The sequence below is a fragment of the Oncorhynchus mykiss genome, chromosome 28 (assembly GCF_013265735.2).
Source record: "Oncorhynchus mykiss isolate Arlee chromosome 28, USDA_OmykA_1.1, whole genome shotgun sequence".
In the NCBI taxonomy this organism is placed as follows: Eukaryota; Metazoa; Chordata; class Actinopteri; order Salmoniformes; family Salmonidae; genus Oncorhynchus; species Oncorhynchus mykiss.
The window spans coordinates 37390642-37415503 of record NC_048592.1 but is presented as its reverse complement, the minus strand read 5'-3'; the positions used below and the strand labels follow the sequence as shown (position 1 = coordinate 37415503).

The 24862-nt window shown below is 44.6% G+C and overlaps 1 protein-coding gene across 2 annotated transcripts in view; it reads left to right on the top strand.

Annotated features, from left to right (window-relative positions):
* The window catches only part of fbxl7 (F-box and leucine-rich repeat protein 7), a 133320-nt gene that overhangs the window by 55341 nt on the left and 53117 nt on the right, over positions 1 to 24862 (top strand). For both annotated transcript variants that reach the window (XM_036966595.1, XM_021590087.2), the window contains exon 2: positions 3789 to 3878. Coding sequence is in view for 1 of the 2 variants with exons in the window: in XM_021590087.2 (XP_021445762.2) it covers positions 3789 to 3878 (90 nt within the window). In the remaining variant the exon portion in view is untranslated. The remainder of the gene's footprint in view (positions 1 to 3788; positions 3879 to 24862) is intronic.

Here is a 24862-nt window from a genome sequence, read left to right as displayed (position 1 = left end):
TGTAGAAGAGGCCTTATAGCCATTATAGAAGCAATGCAATGTAGAAGGGGCCTTATAGCCATTATAGAAGCAATGTAATGTAGAAGAGGCCTTATAGCCATTATAGAAGCAATGTAATGTAATGTAGAAGAGGCCTTATAGCCATTATAGAAGCAATGTAATGTAGAAGGGGCCTTATAGCCATTATAGAAGCAATGTAATGTAGAAGGGGCCTTGTAGCCATTATAGAAGCAATGTAATGTAATGTAGAAGCGGCCTTATAGCCATTATAGAAGCAATGTAATGTAGAAGGGGCCTTATAGCCATTATAGAGGCAATGTAATGTAGAAGAGGCCTTATAGCCATTATAGAAGCAATGTAATGTAATGTAGAAGAGGCCTTATAGCCATTATAGAAGCAATGCAATTTAGAAGGGGCCTTGTAGCCATTATAGCAGCAATGTAATGTAATGTAGAAGAGGCCTTATAGCCATTATAGAGGGAATGTAATGTAATGTAGAAGAGGCCTTATAGCCATTATAGAGGGAATGTAATGTAATGTAGAAGAGGCCTTATAGCCATTATAGAAGTAATGTAATGCCATGTAGAAGGGGCCTTGTAGCCATTATAGAAGCAATGTAATGTAGAAGAGGCCTTATAGCCATTAAAGAAGCAATACAATGTAGAAGAGGCCTTATAGCCATTAAAGAAGCAATGCAATGTAGAAGGGGCCTTATAGCCATTATAGAAGCACTGTAATGTAGAAGGGGCCTTATAGCCATTATAGAAGCAATGTAATGTAGAAGGGGCCTTGTAGCCATTATAGAAGCAATGTAATGTAGAAGGGGCCTTTAAGCCATTATAGAAGCAATGTAATGTAGAAGGGGCCTTGTAGCCATTATAGAAGCAATATAATGTAATGTAGAAGAGGCCTTATAGCCATTATAGAAGCAATGTAATGTAGAAGAGGCCTTATAGCCATTAAAGAAGCAATGCAATGTAGAAGGGGCCTTATAGCCATTATAGAAGCACTGTAATGTAGAAGGGGCCTTATAGCCATTATAGAGGCAATGTAATGTAATGTAGAAGGGGCCTTATAGCCCTTATAGAGGCAATGTAATGTAATGTAATGTAATGTAGAACATACCTTATAGCCATTATAGAAGCAATGCAATGTAGAAGGGGCCTTATAGCCATTATAGAAGCAATGTAATGGATTGTTTTATCATGTTAGCGGTGCAAGACTCTCACCTTTTATGGTGAAATGTAGCGAGGACTGTTTTGTTTGTGTTGTGAATGGGATTATAAACATGCTGCATAACTGACCTTAGATCCTGTAGTGTGTTTCAAATGGCACCGTGCTTTGAACCAGAGCCCACAAGGGGACTCGCCCTGTAGTGAATCCCAACCTGTCATCTTTGAACCAGAGCCCACAAGGTGGACTCGCCCTGCAGTGAATCCCAACCTGTCATCTTTGAACCAGAGCCCACAGGGGGACTCGCCCTGCATTGGATCCCAACCTGTCATCTTTGAACCAGAGCCCACAAGGGGGACTCGCCCTGCAGTGAATCCCAACCTGTCATCTTTGAACCAGAGCCCACAAGGGGACTCGCCCTGCATTGGATCCCAACCTGTCATCTTTGAACCAGAGCCCACAAGGGGGACTCGCCCTGCAGTGGATCCCATGACCTGTCATCTTTGAACCAGAGCCCACAAGGGGACTAGCCCTGCAGTGGATCCCAACCTGTCATCTTTGAACCAGAGCCCACAAGGGGGACTCGCCCTGCAGTGGATCCCATGACCTGTCATCTTTGAACCAGAGCCCACAAGGGGGACTCGCCCTGCAGTGGATCCCATGACCTGTCATCTTTGAACCAGAGCCCACAGGGGGACTCGCCCTGCATTGGATCCCAACCTGTCATCTTTGAACCAGAGCCCACAAGGGGGACTCGCCCTGCAGTGAATCCCAACCTGTCATCTTTGAACCAGAGCCCACAAGGGGGACTCGCCCTGCAGTGAATCCCAACCTGTCATCTTTGAACCAGAGCCCACAAGGGGACTCGCCCTGCATTGGATCCCAACCTGTCATCTTTGAACCAGAGCCCACAAGGGGGACTCGCCCTGCAGTGGATCCCATGACCTGTCATCTTTGAACCAGAGCCCACAAGGGGGACTCGCCCTGCAGTGGATCCCATGACCTGTCATCTTTGAACCAGAGCCCACAAGAGGGACTCGCCCTGCAGTGGATCCCATGACCTGTCATCTTTGAACCAGAGCCCACAGGGGGACTCGCCCTGCAGTGGATCCCAACCTGTCATCTCAGAGGGAAACAACAAAGAGTTTATTCTTTTAATGTTACAACTGTACCTGAACTGTCCACTACAATGCTTATGTATGGGTGTTAAAGTAATACCACATGATTTGACACATTGTTCCTTGTTATACTGAATGCCCCGTTATACTGAATGCCCCGTTATACTGAATGCCCCGTTATACTTGATTATGTTAATGTAAAGGTACAACCATCTATAGTGTCACTCGTTCAGACTTAAACGGGATTCAAAAGGGTTCTTAGGCTGTTCCCATAGTAGAAAGCCTTTTTGATTCCAGATATAACCCTCTGGAAAGGGTTCTTAGGCTGTTCCCATAGTAGAAAGCCTTTTTGATTCCAGATATAACCCCTCTGGAAAGGGTTCTTAGGCTGTTCCCATAGTAGAAAGCCTTTTTGATTCCAGATATAACCCCTCTGGAAAGGGTTCTTAGGCTGTTCCCATAGTAGAAAGCCTTTTTGATTCCAGATATAACCCCTCTGGAAAGGGTTCTTAGGCTGTTCCCATAGTAGAAAGCCTTTTTGATTCCAGATATAACCCCTCTGGAAAGGGTTCTTAGGCTGTTCCCATAGTAGAAAGCCTTTTTGATTCCAGATATAACCCCTCTGGAAAGGGTTCTTAGGCTGTTCCCATAGTAGAAAGCCTTTTTGATTCCAGATATAACCCCTCTGGAAAGGGTTCTTAGGCTGTTCCCATAGTAGAAAGCCTTTTTGATTCCAGATATAACCCCTCTGGAAAGGGTTCTTAGGCTGTTCCCATAGTAGAAAGCCTTTTTGATTCCAGATATAACCCCTCTGGAAAGGGTTCTTAGGCTGTTCCCATAGTAGAAAGCCCTGTTTGATTCCAGATATAACCCTCTGGAAAGGGTTCTTAGGCTGTTCCCATAGTAGAAAGCCCTTTTTGATTCCAGATATAACCCTCTGGAAAGGGTTCTTAGGCTGTTCCCATAGTAGAAAGCCTTTTTGATTCCAGATATAACCCCTCTGGAAAGGGTTCTTAGGCTGTTCCCATAGTAGAAAGCCATTTTGATTCCAGATATAACCCTCTGGAAAGGGTTCTTAGGCTGTTCCCATAGTATAAAGCCTTTTTGATTCCAGATATAACCCTCTGGAAAGGGTTCTTAGGCTGTTCCCATAGTAGAAAGCCTTTTTGATTCCAGATATAACCCTCTGGAAAGGGTTCTTAGGCTGTTCCCATAGTAGAAAGCCTTTTTGATTCCAGATATAACCCCTCTGGAAAGGGTTCTTAGGCTGTTCCCATAGTAGAAAGCCATTTTGATTCCAGATATAACCCTCTGGAAAGGGTTCAACCTGGAATCAAATAGGATGTTAGTGACTTTGGTTTAAAACTGCTGAAAAGACTACTTGGTGTACCCGTCCGCTGTTGATTTTCGTGGGATTTTTTGCCTGTCTGGTTGGCTTTTTCGTGGTGTGTTCCACTGTGATACGTCCCGTCCTGATTTGATCCTGTGTTCCTCTAGGTAAAGGCAGCTCCAGTATTTCCTCCGACCTGAGTTCAAGTACGGATCAGACGTCAACCAAAGCTCCCAAGAATGCAGCTACCAGCGAAGGTAGGGCATCTGGACCTCGTTAGCCCAAATCTGTTTACATGTTGTCTTTTTTCTCCCTCTCTTTTTCCTGCACTGTTGACTATTTTTGGACAAAACCAAGTTTTTTTTTGAGAGATACTTTGTTGGAAAACAAACTGCCATCACTGCTGTTGTGAGCTGTTCTCTTTTTCTGGTTTGTTAACAGTAAATTCTGGCCCTGCGGAGGGAGAATACTGACTCCAACTCTGTTGTTAACAGTAAATTCTGGCCCTGCGGAGGGAGAATACTGACTCCAACTCTGTTGTTAACAGTAAATTCTGGCCCTGCGGAGGGAGAATACTGACTCCAACTCTGCTGTTAACAGTAGAGTCTGGCCCTGCGGAGTGAGAATACTGACTCCAACTCTGTTGTTAACAGTAAAGTCTGGCCCTGCGGAGGGAGAATACTGACTCCAACTCTGTGGTGCTGCTTTGGAAAGAGAGAGAGAGTGTGTAGAGTGTGTGTACCAGCGTGTGTCTGTGGAAGGGAGGAGAGATGAGAACTGTTTCCCAAGATTAGAAGAGGCGTCTGCCTGTCTGCCTGAATGCCTGTATGCCTGTCTGCCTGTCTGCCTGTCTGTCTGCCTGTCTGCCTGTCTATTCTGCTTCAGCCCACACTCTCTCTCACACACACACTCTCTCTCTCTCTCTAACACACACACACACACACACACACACACACACACACACACACACACACACACACACACACACACACTGAACTTCCAGCCGCCAAAATAATAGCAGGGAGGGCTGTCCTCTCCTCTCTAAAATAACAATGGTGTAGCAAGGCCAAAACGGCCTGTATTCTAGAGAAGGCACCCTCAGCACTGACCCGTGGTGACTGTGGTCTTGGCCTGTGGCTCCAATTCAGCCACAAAATGGCGACTGTTGCAGGCTTGTAAGCTACTTACAACTGTAGCTATCAGGAATGGATTCCCAACGTGAAAAAAAAAAAAAAAAAAACTGGCTTAAATGAGGTCATAAAACCTTTTCTAACCAGTTTCCATTCGAACACTTTCGCCCCAGGATCAAATGGAGTAGCTAGCGAGATTTGGTTCCTTCACGAGATTAAAGTGGCTGTAGCTAATAGCGCTCTGCCAGGAGTAAATCAGCAGATAAACTATCATCCATCTCCACGAGCTAATATGGAACATTTTGCGGAATGTCAGCAACTGCAACATAGGCAATGTGTGACCTGATTAGAGCTCTCTGTGGGATAACATTGATGGGCTCTATTGAAATGGCCGTGTGTGACCTGGTTAGAGCTCTCTGTGAGATAACATTGATGGGCTCTATTGAATTGGCCGTGTGTGACCTGGTTAGAGTTCTCTGTGAGATAACATCGATGGGCTCTATTGAATTGGCCGTGTGTGACCTGGTTAGAGTTCTCTGTGAGATAACATCGATGGGCTCTATTGAAATGGCCGTGTGTGACCTGGTTAGAGCTCTCTGTGAGAGAACATTGATGAGTTCTATTGAAATGGCAGTGTGTGTGTAAAACAAGATCTAAAGTATGCAGAAAATATAATAGACATATATATTTTTCAATAACATCACATTTGAGAACTAACAATCACCAAAATAAAAGCTGGACAGTCAGAGAGAATCTCAAATTCCCAAAAATGATGCATTTTGGAGTATTTTTTGTCATGGCATGGGGCCCCCTTTGATTTTGTTATAATGTTGGAGTCACTCAGATAGCATAAGGCATGGCAGAAATGTGTAGAATTGCAGGAAATTAGCTTTAAAACAACAACAAAAAATTGGTGCCCATGGCCATGCCCCATCACCTACGCCTCGTTTTGATCCAGAAAAAAACTGTGATGGGCTCTGTGATGGCAGTGAAAACTGTGATGGCAGTGTGTGGCCTGGTTTGAGCACTCTGTGAGATAACATTGTTCCTAGTGGGGCCTCTCCTTTCACTGTTGCCCTTGTGATAAACCTCAAAGGATGTGTGTGTGTGTGTGTGTGTGTGTGTGTGTGTGTGTGTGTGTGTGTGTGTGTGTGTGTGTGTGTGTGTGTGTGTGTGTGTGTGTGTGTGTGTGTGTGTGTGTGTGTGTGTGTGTGTGTGTCTAGTTCGCAAACGATTCGTTCTTTTTGAACGATTCTTTTTACTGACTCGAGAGTCATGATTCGTTTTTTTCTGAGTGACTCATTCATTTTAGTTATTGGTTTGACCTGCTAGTGCTGGCCCAATGAGTCCTACAGCAGGATTCATACACACTCCTTCTGCTCAGTGGCTCCAGAGACTTGCTTCCAGGGCCCGGCCTGCCCAGTAGGCAGGATGAGGTGGCTGCCTATTGCGGCAGATTGACGAGGGTGGCATACACTCCCCTGTAAGGGCGGTAGTTCGCACAGCAGTTCGAAAACGATATTGAGCTTATCGCCATCACGGCAGTCAAGCAGTGTGTGTGTGTGTGTGTGTGTGTGTGTGTGCGTGTGCGTGTGCGTGTGCGTGTGCGCGTGCATGCGCGTGCATGAATGAGCCGTAATAAGCACATAAAATAGACCATCGGGATCGTGTGCGTGTGTTGTGCTATAGCAAGGAGGAACTTTCTAATTAGGTACTTTATATCTGTATCTATATCTTTTAATCTGTGTTTACCCTTATCCATCCTGGAAACTGTATTTAAGTCGCATTATGATCCTTGGGGACAGTGACATAGAAATATAAACTATTCAAACGTCGAATTCAACAACGTTATTGTTGTACTGGCTGTTGGTGGAAGAAGGTGAGGACCAAGGTGCAGCGTGTTCATCATTATTTAATAGAACAGAACACTGAATGACAAAACAACCAAGCGAAAACAGTTCTGTCTGGTGCTAAACACAAAAAAACAGAAAGCAACTACCCACCAACACTCAGGTGGGAAGAAAAAAAAAGGCTACCTAAGTATGGTTCTCAATCAGAGACAATGATAGACAGCTGCCTCTGATTGAGAACCACACCCGGGTCAAACAAAGATATCCAAAACATAGAAAATGAACATAGAATGCTCACCCTAGTCACACCCTGGCCTAACCAAAATAGAGAATAAAAGCCTCTCTATGGACAATTGGGATGTTGGAACTGTGTCAACTCGAGGAACATGTGTATTGAACAGTCAACCGGTAGCTTGTTCCAGGAAATGGGTCGTAGTAAAAATTTAAAAAAAAAGAGGTTGGCCGCAACTTGACCGTGCCTGTATGCTCACACCCAGACAGTGGCCAGCTCAGTGGTCAGTCCAGTTTTCTTATTTTCTGTGTGTTCAAATATTGTGACCTTACATCAGATTTGTACACTTGGCACAACTTCTCTCTGCACTTGAGTCTGTGTTCCAGTTCTCTGCTATGATTTCATTCACATTCCTCACATGCTTGTTCAGTATAGGAAGGAGTCAGAAATAGAGCCAATTTCCATCAAATGAGTCAATATCTTATGCTTATGTGCCTCGTGAACACCGCTAATATTGGCCACGTGGCATTTAAAGCCATTTGGAGTAACTTAACAAAATGGACAAGGCTCATTTAAGGTCATTCGGAGTAACGTAACACAATGGACTAGGCTCATTTAAGGTCATTCGGAGTAACGTAACACAATGGACTAGGCTCATTTAAGGTCATTCGGAGTAACGTAACACAATGGACTAGGCTCATTTATGGTCATTCGGAGTAACGTAACACAATGGACTAGGCTCATTTAAGGTCATTCGGAGTAACGTAACACAATGGACTAGGCTCATTTAAGGTCATTCGGAGTAACGTAACACAATGGACTAGGCTCATTGGCAGTTGTGCTGTAATAGTGAGGGATATTTTCTTTACAGTTTTTTGTGGGGGAACTGTGTGTTTTTGGGGGGAAACTGTGGTTTTTTGAGGGGGAACTGTGTGTTTTTGGGGGGGAACTGTATGTTTTTGGGGGGGAACTGTGTGTTTTTGGGGGGAAACTGTGGTTTTTTGAGGGGGAACTGTGTGTTTTTGGGGGGGAACTGTATGTTTTTGGGGGGGAACTGTGTGTTTTTTGAGGGGGAACTGTGTGTTTTTGGGGGGAAACTGTGGTTTTTTGAGGGGGAACTGTGTGTTTTTGGGGGGGAACTGTGTGTTTTTGGGGGGGAACTGTGTGTTTTTTGGGGGGGAACTGTGTTTTTTTGGGGGGAACTGATGTTTTTTAGGGGGAACTATGTGATATTTGGGGGAACTGTGTGTGGGGGGAACTGTGATTTTTTAGGGGGAACTATGTGATTTTTGGGGGAACTGTGTGGTTTTTTGGGGAGGAACTGTGTGGTTGATTTTGTGGAACAGTCAACGTACAACAGATAGCAGAAAATGCATTTGCCAAATGTAGAATGTAAAACCTGCAGGTACAGTGCAGTCAGAAAGTATTCAGACCTCACATTTTGTTATTTTACAGCCTTATTCTAAAATGGATTACATTTTCTTCCCCCCCCTCATCAATCTATACACAGTACCCCATAATGACAAAGCAAAAACAGGTTTTTATACATTTTATACAACATTTTATACAAATTTACTACAGATAAAAAATGGAAATATTACATTTACGTAAGTATTCAGACCCTTTACTCAGTACTTTGTTGAATCACCTTTGACAGCGATTACAGCCTCCAGTCTTCTTGGGTATGATGCTACAAGCGTATTAGGGGACACATTAGTGCACACCTGTATTTGGGGAGTTTCTCCCATCAATCTCTGCAGATCCTCTCAAGCTCTGTCTGGTTGGACGGGGAGCGTCGCTGCACAGCTCTTTTCAGGTTTCTCCAGAGATTAAAAAAAATGTATATATTTCACCTTTATTTAAAAAGGCCATGGTGGCGAAGTAAATACAATATAGCAAGTAAAACACTGGAATGATAGATTTGCAGTGGAAGAATGTGCTAAGTAGAGATGGAAATAATGGGGTGCAGAGGAGCAAAATAAATAAATACAGTAGGGGGAGAGGGAGTTGTTTGGGCTAAATTATAGATGGGCTATGTACAGGTTCAGTAATCTGTGAGCTGCTCTGACAGCGGGTGCTTAAAGCTAGTGAGGGAGATAAGTGTTTCCAGTTTCAGAGATTTTTCTAGTTCGTTCCAGTCATTGGCAGCAGAGAACTGGAAGGAGAGGCGGCCAAAGGAAGAATTGGTTTTGAGGGTGACCAGAGAGATATACCTGCTGGAGCGCGTGATACTGGTAGGTAGTGCTATGGTGACCAGCGAGCTGAGATAAGGGGGGACTTTACCTAGCAGGGTCTTGTAGATGACATAGAGCCAGTGGTTTGGCGACGAGTATGAAGCGAGAGCCAGCCAACGAGAGCTTACAGGTTGTAGTGGTGGGTAGTATATGGGGCTTTGGTGACAAAACGGATTGCACTGTGATAGACTGCATCCAATTTATTGAGTAGAGCATTGGAGGTTATTTTGTAAATGACATCGCCGAAGTCGAGGATCGGTAGGATGGTCAGTTTTACAAGGGTATGTTTGGCAGCATGAGTGAAGGATGCTTTGTTGCGAAATAGGAAGCCAATTCTAGATTTAACTTTGGATTGGAGATGTTTGATGTGACTCTGGAAGGAGAGTTTACAGTCTAACCAGACACCTAGGTATTTGTAGTTGTCCACGTATTCTAAGTCAGAACCGTCCAGAGTAGTGATGTTGGACGGGCGGCCAGGTGCAGGCAGCGATCGGTTGAAGAGCATGCATTTCGTTTTACTTTCATTTAAGAGCAATTGGAGGCCACGGAAGGAGAGTTGTATGGCATTGAAGCTCGTCTGGAGGGTTGTTAACACAGTGTCCAAAGAAGGGCCAGAAGTATACAGAATGGTGTCGTCTGCGTAGAGGTGGATCAGAGACTCACCAGCAGCAAGAGCGACATCATTGATGTATACAGAGAAGAGAGTCGGTCCAAGAATTGAACCCTGAGACACCCCCATAGAGACAGCCAGAGGCCGGTCAACAGGCCCTCTGATTTGACAAACTGAACCATCAGAAAAGGCATTTTTTTTTAAATAACCAGGCATCCTCTACTGACGTGATGAGGTCAATATCCTTCCAGGGTACCCCGGCCAGGTCAATTAGAAAGGCCTGCTTACTGAAGTGTTTCAGGGAGCGTTTGACAGTGATGAGTGGAGGTCGTTTGACCTCTGACCCATTACGGAAGCAGGCAATGATGCTGTGATCGCTAAGATCTTGGTTGAAAACAGCAGAGGTGTATTTAGAGGGCAAGTTGGTTAGGCTGATATCTATGAGGGTGCCCGCGTTTATGGCTTTGGGGAGGTACCTGGTAGGTACATTAATAATTTGTGTGAGATTGAGGGTATCAAGCTTAGATTGTAGGATGGCTGGGTTGTTAAGCATGTTCCAGTTTAGGTCGCCTAGCAGCACGAGCTCCGAAGATAGATGGGGGGCAATCAGTTCACATATGGTGTCCAGAGCACAGCTGTGGGCAGATGGTGGTCTATAACAGGCGGCAAAGGTGAGAGACTTGTTTTTAGAGAGGTGGATTTTTAAAAGTAGAAGTTCAAATTGTTTGGGTACAGACCTGGATAGTAGGACAGAACTCTGCAGGCTATCTCTGCAGTAGATTGCAACACCGCCCCCTTTGGCCGTTCTATCTTGTCTGAAAATGTTGTAGTTAGGGATGAAGATTTCAGTTTGAATCGGGTTCAAGTCCGGGCTCTGGCTGGGCCACTCAAGGAAATTCAGAGACTTGTCCCAAAGCCACTACTGCGTTGTCTTGACTGTGTGCTTAGAGTCGTTGTCCTGTTGGAAGGTGAACCTTTGCCCAGTCTGAGGTCCTGAGTGCTCTGGTGCAAGTTTTCATCAAGGATCTCTCTGTACTTTCCTCCCTTCATCTTTCCGTCGATCCTGACTAGTCTCCAAGTCCCTGCCGCTGAAAAACATCCCAACGGCATGATGCTGCCACCACCATGCTTCACAGTAGAGATGGTGCCAGGTTTCGCCCAGACTTGAAGCTTGGCAAAGAGTTCAATCTTGGTTTCATCAGACCAGAGAATCTTGTTTCTCATAGTCTGAGAGTCCTTTTGGTGCCTTTTGGCAAACTCCAAGCTGGCTGTCATGTGCCTTTTACTGAGGAGTGGCTTCCGTCTGGCCACTCTACCATAAAGGCCTGGTGGTGTGCTTCAGAGATGGTTGTCCTCCCTGTCACCTCCCTGACCAAGGCCCTTCTCCCCGTCCAAGGCCCTTCTCCCCGACCAAGGCCCTTCTCCCCTGACTGCTTGGTTTGGCCAGGCGGCCCGCACAATATAAATGTACTATCGCACAGGAATGCTTTATAAATCGACTTCGTAGGTCGCAAGGCCAAACGTAAACCTAATTTAACACCAGCCAACCAACCTCTGCAGGCCACATGGAAAGACGGTTAACAAACAGTCCCTTCAACCTGTAAACCTTATTCCCTACATAGTGCACTACTTCTGACCTGAGCCCTAATTTAACACCAGCCAACCAACCTCTGCAGGCCACTTGGAAAGACAGTTAACAAACAGTCCCTTCAACCTGTAATGTCCCCCACTCATTGCTTCATGTCTATGGTCTGTCCAAGAAACATATTCTACAGCTATAGCTGCATACCTTTGTGACATCAGCTGAAGGGTTTTATAAATACATTTGATTGATTGATTGATACCTCACATGTCATGGTTGTATCCCAAATGACACCCTATTTCCTATATAGTGCACTACTTTCGCCCGTAGCCCTATGGCACCCTATTCCCTACATAGTGCACTACTTCTGACCTGAGCCCTATGGCACCCTATTCCCTACAAAGTGCACTACTCTGACCTCTATGGCACTCTATTCCCTATATATAGTGCACTAGTTTTGACCAGAGCCCTATGACACTTTATATGAAATAGGTAGGGTGGCATTTGGGATACAATTCATATGATGGTTTTCAACAGAACTCCTGAGGCTTGTGGGGATGAGGGCTTAGTTACTATGGCAGCCACAAATTGCAGTATTTAGGATCTGAGAGTTTACTAAGCGTGTCAATTGTGTGCAAACTCTGTCCATAGGCCTTGAGGATTGTGAGCAGGTGTTAGTTCGGTCTCAACACTGAGAGACACCAAGGGACAGATTTCCTAAGCGCTTGCACTTTGTACTAAGAAAATAAAAAATAGGAAATAAAGATTATAACATCATTTCAATGTGATCAAGACAAAGGAGATGATTGTGGACTACAGGAAAAGGAGGACCGAGCACACCCCCATTCTCATCTACGGGGTTGTAGTGGAGCAGGGTGAGAGCTTCAAGTTCCTTGGCGTCCACATCACCAGCAAACTAACATGGTCCAAGCACACCAAGACAGTCGTGAAGAGGGCAGGAGACTGAAAAGATTTGGCATTGGTCCTCAGATCCTCAAAAGGTTTTACAGCTGCACCATCGAGAGCATCTTGACGGGTTGCATCACTGCCTGGTATGGCAACTGCTCGGCCTCCGACCGCAAGGCACTACAGAGGGTATTGCGAACGGCCCAGTACATCACCGGGGCCAAGCTTCCTGCCAACCAGGACCTCTATACCAGGCGGTGTCAGAGGAAGGCCTTAAAAATTGTCAAGGACTCCAGCCACCATAGTCACAGACTGTTCTCTCTGCTACCTCACGGCAAGCGGTACTGGAACACCAAGTCTAGGTCCAAGAGGCTTCTAAACAGCTTCTACCCCCTAGCCATAAGACTCCTGAATATCTAATCAAAAGGCTACCCAGACTATATTTGCATAGCCCCACCCCCTTCTACACAGCTGCTACTCCATGTTATTATCTATGCATATTCACTTTAATAACTCTACCTACATGTACATATTACCTCAATTACCTTGACTAACCGGTGCCCCCGCACATTGACTCTGTACCTGTACCCCCTGTATATAGCCTCCACATTGACTCTGTACCGGTACCCCCTGTATATAACCTCCACATTGACTCTGTACCGGTACCCCCTGTATATAGCCTCCACATTGACTCTGTACCGGTACCCCTGTATATAGCCTCCACATTGACTCTGTACCGGTACCCACTGTATATAGCCTCCACATTGACTCTGTACCATAATACCCTGTATATAGCCTCCACATTGACTCTGTACCATAATACCCTGTATATAGCCTCCACATTGACTCTGTACCAGTACCCCCTGTATATAGCCTCCACATTGACTCTGTACCATAATACCCTGTATATAGCCTCCACATTGACTCTGTACCATAATACCCTGTATATAGCCTCCACATTGACTCTGTACCATAATACCCTGTATATAGCCTCCACATTGACTCTGTACCGGTACCCACTGTATATAGCCTCCACATTGACTCTGTACCGGTACCCCCTGTATATAGCCTCCACATTGACTCTGTACCAGTACCCCCTGTATATAGCCTCCACATTGACTCTGTACCAGTACCCCTTGTATATAGCCTCCACATTGACTCTGTACCGGTACCCCCTGTATATAACCTCCACATTGACTCTGTACCGGTACCCCCTGTATATAGCCTCCACATTGACTCTGTACCGGTACCCCCTGTATATAGCCTCCACATTGACTCTGTACCAGTACCCCTTGTATATAGCCTCCACATTGACTCTGTACCAGTACCCCCTGTATATAACCTCCATATTGACTCTGTACCATAACACCCTGTATATAGCCTCCACATTGACTCTGTACCAGTACCCCTTGTATATAGCCTCCACATTGACTCTGTACCAGTACCCCCTGTATAGAACCTCCATATTGACTCTGTACCATAATACCCTGTATATAGCCTCCACATTGACTCTGTACCATAACACCCTGTATATAGCCTCCACATTGACTCTGTACCGGTACCCCCTGTATATAGCCTCCACATTGACTCTGTACCATAATACCCTGTATATAGCCTCCACATTGACTCTGTACCCTAACACCCTGTATATAGCCTCCACATTGACTCTGTACCAGTACCCCCTGTATATAGCCTCCACATTGACTCTGTACCCTAACACCCTGTATATAGCCTCCACATTGACTATATACCAGTACCCCCTGTATATAGCCTCCACATTGACTCTGTACCATAATACCCTGTATATAGCCTCCACATTGACTCTGTACCATAATACCCTGTATATAGCCTCCACATTGACTCTGTACCAGTACCCCCTGTATATAGCCTCCACATTGACTCTGTACCATAATACCCTGTATATAGCCTCCACATTGACTCTGTACCATAATACCCTGTATATAGCCTCCACATTGACTCTGTACCGTAACACCCTGTATATAGCCTCCACATTGACTCTGTACCGTAACACCCTGTATATAGCCTCCACATTGACTCTGTACCGTAACACCCTGTATATAGCCTCCACATTGACTCTGTACCGTAATACCCTGTATATAGCCTCCACATTGACTCTGTACCAGTACCCCCTGTATATAGCCTCCACATTGACTCTATACCGTAATACCCTGTATATAGCCGCCACATTGACTCTGTACCGTAACACCCTGTATATAGCCTCCACATTGACTCTGTACCGTAACACCCTGTATATAGCCTCCACATTGACTCTGTACCGTAATACTCTGTATATAGCCTCCACATTGACTCTGTACCGTAACACCCTGTATATAGCCTCCACTTTGACTCTGTACCGTAACACCCTGTATATAGCCTCCACATTGACTCTGTACCGTAACACCCTGTATATAGCCTCCACATTGACTCTGTACCGTAATACTCTGTATATAGCCTCCACATTGACTCTGTACCGTAACACCCTGTATATAGCCTCCACATTGACTCTGTACCGTAACACCCTGTACATAGCCTCCACATTGACTCTGTACCGTAATACTCTGTATATAGCCTCCACATTGACTGTACCGTAATACTCTGTATATAGCCTCCATATTGACTCTGTACCGTAACACCCTGTATATAGCCTCCACATTGACTCTGTACCGTAATACTCTGTATATAGCCTCCACATTGACTCTGTACCGTAACACCCTGTATATAGCCTCCACATTGACTCTGTACCGTAATACTCTGTATATATCCTCCACATTGACTCTGTACCGTAATACTCTGTATATAGCCTCCACATTGCCTCTGTACCGTAATACCCTGTATATAGCCTCCACATTGACTCTGTACCGTAATACCCTGTATATAGCCTCCACATTGACTCTGTACCGTAATACCCTGTATATAGCCTCCACATTGACTCTGTACCGTAATACCCTGTATATAGCCTCCACATTGCCTCGCTATTGTTATTTTACTGCTGCTCTTTAATGATTTGCTACTTTTATATCTTACTTTTTGGGGTATTTTCTTAAAACTGCATTGTTGGTTAAGGGATTGTAAATAAGCATTTCACTGTAAGGTCTACTACACCTGTTGTATTCGGCGCATGTGACAACATTTGATTTGATTTGATTCAAATGGTTTTATTCGCTCTGTATCAATCCAAATCCAGAGTTGTCTAAAAGGAGAGAAATGGTCCAAATGTAAAAGTATTTCTACAGTCTCTTCCTCTGTTATTACTTCAGGGGCTTCAGGTGAATAACCGTAGAGATATATGGACTTCAGGGGCTTCAGGTGAATAACCGTAGAGATATATGGACTTCAGGGGCTTCAGGTGAATAACCGTAGAGATATATGGACTTCAGGGGCTTCAGGTGAACAACCGTAGAGATATATGGACTTCAGGGGCTTCAGGTGAATAACCGTAGAGATATATGAACTTCAGGGGCTTCAGGTGAATAACCGTAGAGATATATGGACTTCAGGGGCTTCAGGTGAATAACCGTAGAGATATATGGACTTCAGGGGCTTCAGGTGAATAACTGTAGTGATATATGGACTTCAGGGGCTTCGGGTGAATAACTGTAGAGATATATGGACTTCAGGGGCTTCAGGTGAATAACTGTGGTGATATATGGACTTCAGGGGCTTCAGGTGAATAACTGTAGAGATATATGGACTTCAGGGGCTTCAGGTGAATAACTGTAGTGATATATGGACTTCAGGGGCTTCAGGTGAACAACTGTAGAGATATATGGACTTCAGGGGCTTCAGGTGAATAACCGTAGAGATATATGGGCTTCAGGTGAATAACCATAGAGATATATGGACTTCAGGTGTATAACCATAGAGATATATGGACTTCAGGTATATAACCATAGAGAAAAATGGACTTCAGGTGAATAACCGTAGAGATATATGGACTTCAGGTATATAACCATAGAGATATATGGACTTCAGGTATATAACCATAGAGATATTTGGACATCAGGTGAATAACCGTAGAGATATATGGACTTCAGGGGCTTCAGGTGAATAACCATAGAGATATATGGACTTCAGGTATATAACCATAGAGATATATGGACTTCAGGTATATAACCATAGAGATATATGGACTTCAGGTGAATAACCGTAGAGATATATGGACTTCAGGTATATAACCGTAGAGATATATGGACTTCAGGTGAATAACCATAGAGATATATGGACTTCAGGTGAATAACCGTAGAGATATATGGACTTCAGGGGCTTCAGGTGAATAACCATAGAGATATATGGACTTCAGGTATATAACCATAGAGATATATGGACTTCAGGTATATAACCATAGAGATATATGGACTTCAGGTATATAACCATAGAGATATATGGACTTCAGGTGAATAACCATAGAGATATATGGACTTCAGGTATATAACCATAGAGATATATGGACTTCAGGGGCTTCAGGTGAATAACCATAGAGATATATGGACTTCAGGTATATAACCATAGAGATATATGGACTTCAGGTATATAACCATAGAGATATATGGACTTCAAGTATATAACCATAGAGATATATGGACTTCAGGTATATAACCATAGAGATATATGGACTTCAGGTGAATAACCATAGAGATATATGGACTTCAGGTATATAACCATAGAGATATATGGACTTCAGGTATATAACCATAGAGATATATGGACTTCAGGTGAATAACCGTAGAGATATATGGACTTCAGGTATATAACCATAGAGATATATGGACTTCAGGGGCTTCAGGTGAATAACCATAGAGATATATGGACTTCAGGTATATAACCATAGAGATATATGGACTTCAGGTGAATAACCATAGAGATATATGGACTTCAGGTGAATAACCGTAGAGATATATGGACTTCAGGTATATAACCATATAGATATATGGACTTCAGGTATATAACCATAGAGATATATGGACTTCAGGTGAATAACCATAGAGATATATGGACTTCAGGTATATAACCATAGAGATATATGGACTTCAGGTATATAACCATAGAGATATATGGACTTCAGGTGAATAACCATAGAGATAAATGGACTTCAGGTGAATAACCGTAGAGATATATGGACTTCAGGTGAATAACCATAGAAATATATGGACTTCAGGTGAATAACCGTAGAGATATATGGACTTCAGGTATATAACCATAGAGATATATGGACTTCAGGTATATAACCATAGAGATATATGGACTTCAGGTATATAACCATAGAGATAAATGGACTTCAGGTGAATAACCATAGAGATATATGGACTTCAGGTATATAACCATAGAGATATATGGACTTCAGGTATATAACCATAGAGATATATGGACTTCAGGTATATAACCATAGAGATATATGGACTTCAGGTATATAACCATAGAGATATATGGACTTCAGGTGAATAACCATAGAGATAATGGACTTCAGGTGAATAACCATAGAGATATATGTACTTCAGGTATATAACCATAGAGATATATGGACTTCAGGTGAATAACCATAGAGATATATGGACTTCAGGTGAATAACCGTAGAGATATATGGACTTCAGGTGAATAACCGTAGAGATATATGGACTTCAGGTATATAACCATAGAGATATATGGACTTCAGGTATATAACCATAGAGATATATGGACTTCAGGTACATAACCATAGAGATATATGGACTTCAGGTGAATAACCGTAGAGATATATGGACTTCAGGTGAATAACCGTAGAGATATATGGACTTCAGGTATATAACCATAGAGATATATGGACTTCAGGTATATAACCATAGAGATATATGGACTTCAGGTATATAACCATAGAGATATATGGACTAAAGTGAACCATATTGACATGTTTATTTATTCATTTTTGTCGAAAGAACACAGCTGCTTTGTTGATGAAAAATGTACTATGACAGAGATATGTGGTTGTCCCACCTAGTGATCTTAAGCAGAATGGACTAACGGTAAGTCGCTCCGGATAAATGCTTCTGCTGAATGACTAAAATGTAAATGTTAAAATGCATTTCCTGTAAATCACAGAGAATCTTCGAGTGCTGAGAAACACAGTGTGTGTTACAGGCCTTGCTTATGTAAGTTTGAGCCAGGCCTTGGGGCGTAGATGGAGGAGCCTGTGTGGCTGCATTCTCCTCTGAGATGGGTGGGTGGCGGTAGCGTATATGGTGGCGTGTGTGTCTGTCGGTGAACTGTGGTTCACCTCCGACTATGCGCTGGGTCCAGCCCAGATTATGCGCTGGGTCCAACCCAGATTATGCGCTGGGTCCAGCCCAGGCTATGCACTTGGTCCACCTCCAACGTAGATCAGATTTCTCCTGCAGATTCTAGCAGGGAGGACCACGCAGAACACCAACCAGTGCTCTCTCTCCCACCTTGCCTTCTCTCTCCCACCCTGCCTTCTCTCTCCCACCCTGCCTTCTCTCTCCCACCCTGCCTTCTCTCTCCCACCTTGCCTTCTCTCTCCCACCCTCCCTTCTCTCTCCCACCTTGCCTTCTCTCTCCCACCCTCCCTTCTCTCTCCCACCTTGCCTTCTCTCTCCCACCCTCCCTTCTCTCTCCCACCCTCCTCTCTCCCACCCTCCCTTCTCTCTCCCATCTTGACTTCTCTCTCCCACCTTGCCTTCCCTCTCCCACCCTACCTTCTCTCTCCCACCTTGCCTTCTCTCTCCCACCCTGCCTTCTCTCTCCCCTCCCATCTTCCCTCCTCTCTCTCCCCTCTCCCCTCCCCTCTTCCCTCCTCTTTCTCCCCTCTCTCTCCCCTCCCCTCTTCCCTCCTCTCTCTTCCCTCCTCTCTCTCCCCTCCCCTCTTCCCTCCTCTCTCTCCCCTCTTCCCTCCTCTCTCTCCCCTCTTCCCTCCCCTCTTCCCTCCTCTCTCTCCCCTCTTCCCTCCTCTCTCTCCCCTCTTCCCTCCTCTCTCTCCCCTCTTCCCTCCTCTCTCTCCCCTCTCCCCTCCCCTCTTCCCTCCTCTCTCTCCCCTCCCCTCTTCCCTCCTCTCTCTCCCCTCTTCCCTCCTCTCTCTCCCCTCTTCCCTCCCCCCTTCCCTCCTCTCTCTCCCCTCTTCCCTCCTCTTTCTCCCCTCTTCCCTCCTCTATCTCCCCCCTCTTCCCTCCTCTATCTCCGCTCTTCCCTCCTCTCTCTCCCCTCTCCCCTCCCCTCCTCTCTCTCCCCTCTTCCCTCCCTTTGCTCTCCCACCCTCCCTTCGCTCTCCCACCCTGTGTGTGTTATAACTATCCATCAAATCACATTTATTTATATAGCCCTTCGTACATCAGCTGATATCTCAAAGTGCTGTACAGAAACCCAGCCTAAAACCCCAAACAGCAAGCAATGCAGGTGTAGAAGCACGGTGGCTAGGAAAAACTCCCTAGAAAGGCCAAAACCTAGGAAGAAACCTAGAGAGGAACCAGGCTATGTGGGGTGGCCAGTCCTCTTCTGGCTGTGCCGGGTGGAGATTATAACAGAACATGGCCAAGATGTTCAAATGTTCATAAATGACCAGCATGGTCGAATAATAATAAGGCAGAACAGTTGAAACTGGAGCAGCAGCACGGTCAGGTGGACTGGGGACAGCAAGGAGTCATCATGTCAGGTAGTCCTGGGGCATGGTCCTAGGGCTCAGGTCAGTTGAAACTGGAGCAGCAGCACGGCCAGGTGGACTGGGGACAGCAAGGAGTCATCATGTCAGGTAGTCCTGGGGCATGGTCCTAGGGCTCAGGTCCTCAGAGAGAGAGAAAGAAAGAGAGAAGGAGAGAATTAGAGAACGCACACTTAGATTCACACAGGACACCGAATAGGACAGGAGAAGTACTCCAGATATAACAAACTGACCCTAGCCCCCCGACACATAAACTACTGTAGCATAAATACTGGAGGCTGAGACAGGAGGGGTCAGGAGACACTGTGGCCCCATCCGAGGACACCCCCAGACAGGGCCAAACAGGAAGGATATAACCCCACCCACTTTGCCAAAGCACAGCCCCCACACCACTAGAGGGATATCTTCAACCACCAACTTACCATCCTGAGACAAGGCTGAGTATAGCCCACAAAGACCTCCGCCGCGGCACAACCCAAGGGGGGGGGGGCGCCAACCCAGACAGGATGACCACATCAGTGAATCAACCCACTCAGGTGACACACCCCCTCCAGGGACGGCATGAGAGAGCCCCAGTAAGCCAGTGACTCAGCCCCTGTAATACGGTTAGAGGCAGAGAATCCCAGTGGAAAGAGGGGAACCGGCCAGGCAGAGACAGCAAGGGCGGTTCGTTGCTCCAGAGCCTTTCCGTTCACCTTCCCACTCCTGGGCCAGACTACACTCAATCATATGACCCACTGAAGAGATGAGTCTTCAGTAAAGACTTAAAGGTTGAGACCGAGTTTGCGTCTCTGACATGGGTAGGCAGACCGTTCCATAAAAATGCAGCTCTATAGGAGAAAGCCCTGCCTCCAGCTGTTTGCTTAGAAATTCTAGGGACAATTAGGAGGCCTGCGTCTTGTGACCGTAGCGTACGTGTAGGTATGTACGGCAGGACCAAATCAGAGAGATAGGTAGGAGCAAGCCCATGTAATGCTTTGTAGGTTAGCAGTAAAACCTTGAAATCAGCCCTTGCTTTGACAGGAAGCCAGTGTAGGGAGGCTAGCACTGGAGTAATATGATCACATTTTTTGGTTCTAGTCAGGATTCTAGCAGCCGTATTTAGCACTAACTGAAGTTTATTTAGTGCTTTATCCGGGTAGCCGGAAAGTAGAGCATTGCAGTAGTCTAACCTAGAAGTGACAAAAGCATGGATAAATTTTTCTGCATCATTTTTGGACAGAAAGTTTCTGATTTTTGCAATGTTACGTAGATGGAAAAAAGCTTTCCTTGAAATGGTCTTGATATGTTCTTCAAAAGAGAGATCAGGATCCAGAGTAACGCCGAGGTCCTTCACAGTTTTATTTGAGACGACTGTACAACCATTAAGATTAATTGTCAGATTCAACAGAAGATCTCTTTGTTTCTTGGGACCTAGAACAAGCAAAACAAGCTGTTTTGTCCGAGTTTAAAAGTAGAAAGTTTGCAGCCATCCACTTCCTTATGTCTGAAACACATGCTTCTAGCAAGGGTTCTAAAACCAGACTGAAGCATTTCGTATACATTGTTTGTCTTCAGGAAGGCAGTGAGTTGCTGCGCAACAGCCTTTTCTAAAAATGTTGAGAGGAATGGAAGATTCGATATAGGCCGATAGTTTTGTAAATTGTCTGGGTCAAGGTTTGGCTTTTTCAAGAGAGGAGATTACTGCCACTTTTAGTGAATTTGGCACACATCCGGTGGATAGAGAGACGTTTATTATGTTCAACATAGGAGGGCCAAGCACAGGAAGCAGCTCTTTCAGTAGTTTAGTTGGAATAGGGTCCAGTATGCAGCTTCAAGGTTTAGAGGCCATGATTATTTTCATCATTGTGTCAAGAGATATAGTACTAAAACAGTTGAGCGTCTCTCTTGATCCTAGGTCCTGGCAGAGTTGTGCAGACTCAGGACAACTGAGCTTTGAAGGAATACGCAGATTTAAAGAGGAGTCCGTAATTTGCTTTCTAATAATCATAATCTTTTCCTCAAAGAAGTTCATGAATTTATCACTGCTAAAGTGAAAGTCATCCTCTCTTGGGGAATGCTGCTTTTTAGTTAGCTTTGCGACAGTATCAAAAGGGAATTTCGGATTGTTCTTATTTTCCTCAATTAAGTTAGAAAAATAGGATGATCGAGCAGCAGTAAGGGCTCTTCGGTACTGCACAGTACTGTCTTTCCAAGCTAGTCGGAAGACTTCCAGTTTGGTGTGGCGCCATTTCCGTTCCAATTTTCTGGAAGCTTGCTTCAGAGCTCGGGTATTTTCTGTTTACCAGGGAGCTAGTTTCTTATGAGAAATGTTTTTAATTTTTAGGGGTGCAACTGCATCTAGGGTATTGCGCAAGGTTAAATTGAGTTCCTCAGTTAGGTGGTTAACTGATTTTTGTCCTCTGGCGTCCTTGGGTAGACAGAGGGAATCTGGAAGGACATCAAGGAATCTTTGTGTTGTCTGTGAATTTATAGCACTACTTTTGATGTTCCCTGGTTGGGGTCTGATCAGATTATTTGTTGCAATTGCAAACGTAATAAAATGGTGGTCCGATAGTCCAGGATTATGAGGAAAAACATTAAGATCCACAACATTTATTCCATGGGACAAAACTAGGTCCAGCGTATGACTGTGACAGTGAGTGGGTCCAGAGACATGTTGGACAAAACCACTGAGTCGATGATGGCTCCGAAAGCCTTTTGGAGTGGGTCTGTGGACTTTTCCATGTGAATATTAAAGTCACCAAAGATTAGAATATTATCTGCTATGACTACAAGGTCCGATAGGAATTCAGGGAACTCAGTGAGGAACGCTGTATATGGCCCAGGAGGCCTGTAAACAGTAGCTATAAAAAGTGATTGAGTAGGCTGCATAGATTTCATGACTAGAAGCTCAAAAGACAAAAACGTCTTTTTTTTTTTGTAAATTGAAATTTGCTATCGTAAATGTTAGCAACACCTCCGCCTTTGCGGGATGCACGGGGGATATGGTCACTAGTGTAGCCAGGAGGTGAGGCCTCATTTAACACAGTAAATTCATCAGGCTTAAGCCATGTTTCAGTCAGGCCAATCACATCAAGATTATGATCAGTGATTAGTTCATTGACTATAATTGCCTTTGAAGTAAGGGATCTAACATTAAGTAGCCCTATTTTGAGATGTGAGGTATCATGATCTCGTTCAATAATGACAGGAATGGAGGTGGTCTTTATCCTAGTGAGATTGCTAAGGCGAACACCGCCATGTTTAGTTTTGCCCAACCTAGGTCGAGGCACAGACACGGTCTCAATGATGATAGCTGAGCTGACTACACTGACTGTGCTAGTGGCAGACTCCACTATGCTGGCAGGCTGGCTAACAGCCTGCTGCCTGGCCTGCACCCTATTTCATTGTGGAGCTAGAGGAGTTAGAGCCCTGTCTATGTTGGTAGATAAAATGAGAGCACCCCTCCAGCTAGGATGGAGTCCGTCACTCCTCAGCAGGTCAGGCTTGGTCCTGTTTGTGGGTGAGTCCCAGAAAGAGGGCCAATTATCTACAAATTCTATCTTTTGGGAGGGGCAGAAAACCGTTTTCAACCAGCGATTGAGTTGTGAGACTCTGCTGTAGAGCTCATCACTCCCCCTAACTGGGAGGGGGCCAGAGACAATTACTCGATGCCGACACATCTTTCTAGCTGATTTACACGCAGAAGCTATGTTGCGCTTGGTGATCTCTGACTGTTTCATCCTAACATCGTTGGTGCCGACGTGGATAACAATATCTCTATACTCTCTACACTCGCCAGTTTTAGCTTTAGCCATCAACATCTTCAGATTAGCCTTAACGTCGGTAGCCCTGCCCCCCGGTAAACAGTGTATGATCGCTGGATGATTCGTTTTAAGTCTAATACTGCGGGTAATGGAGTCGCCAATGACTAGAGTTTTCAATTTGTCAGAGCTAATTGTGGGAAGCTTCGGCGTCTCAGACCCCGTAACGGGAGGAGTAGAGACCAGAGAAGACTCGGCCTCTGACTCCGACCCTCTGACTCCATCTCTTGTGTAGAAATGTTAGAATTCTCCCATTAAATATCATGAGTAATTTCCCTATTCTGGCAATTTGCCTTTGACTTCCTTCATCTTCTTTGGACTCCCAAATACCTGACTGACCAGTCTACCATACTACCATTCTACCATACTACCATTCTACCATAATACCATTCTACCATTCTACCATTCTACCATTCTACCATTCTACCATACTACCATTCTACCATTCTACCATTCTACCATTCTATCATAATACCATAATACCATACTACCATTCTACCATTCTACCATTCTACCATAATACCATACTACCATTCTACCATTCTCAGAAATGTTGTGGGTTGGGGGTTTATGAAATGTGAACGACTGAGTATCAACAGTTGGAAGTGGTTAGCCGTTTGGGGCAATGCTTTTATTAATGAAAAGTGACTTTATAAATCAAATGTTATTTGTCACATGCACCAAATACAACAGGTATACAACTCACCTTACCCTGAAATGCTTACTTACAAGCCCTTAACTAACAATGCAGTTCAAGAAATAGAGTTGAGAAAATATTTACTAAATAAACTAAAGTAAAACATTTATATATTTTTTAATAATAATAAAGTAACACAATACAAAATGAGGTTATATACAGGGTATTACGGTACAGAGTCAATATACAGGGAATTACGGTACAGAGTCAATGTGGAGGCTATATACAGGGTATTACGGTACAGAGTCAATATACAGGGTATTACGGTACAGAGTCAATGTGGAGGCTATATATAGGGTGTTACGGTACAGAGTCAATGTGGAGGCTATATACAGGGGGTACCAGTACAGAGTCAATCTGAAGGCTATATACAGGGGGTACCGGTACAGAGTCAATGTGGAGGCTATATACAGGGTATTACGGTACAGAGTCAATATGGAGGCTATATACAGGGGGTACTGGTACGGAGTCAATGTGGAGGCTATATACAGGGGGTACCGGTACAGAGTCAATGTGGAGGCTATATACAGG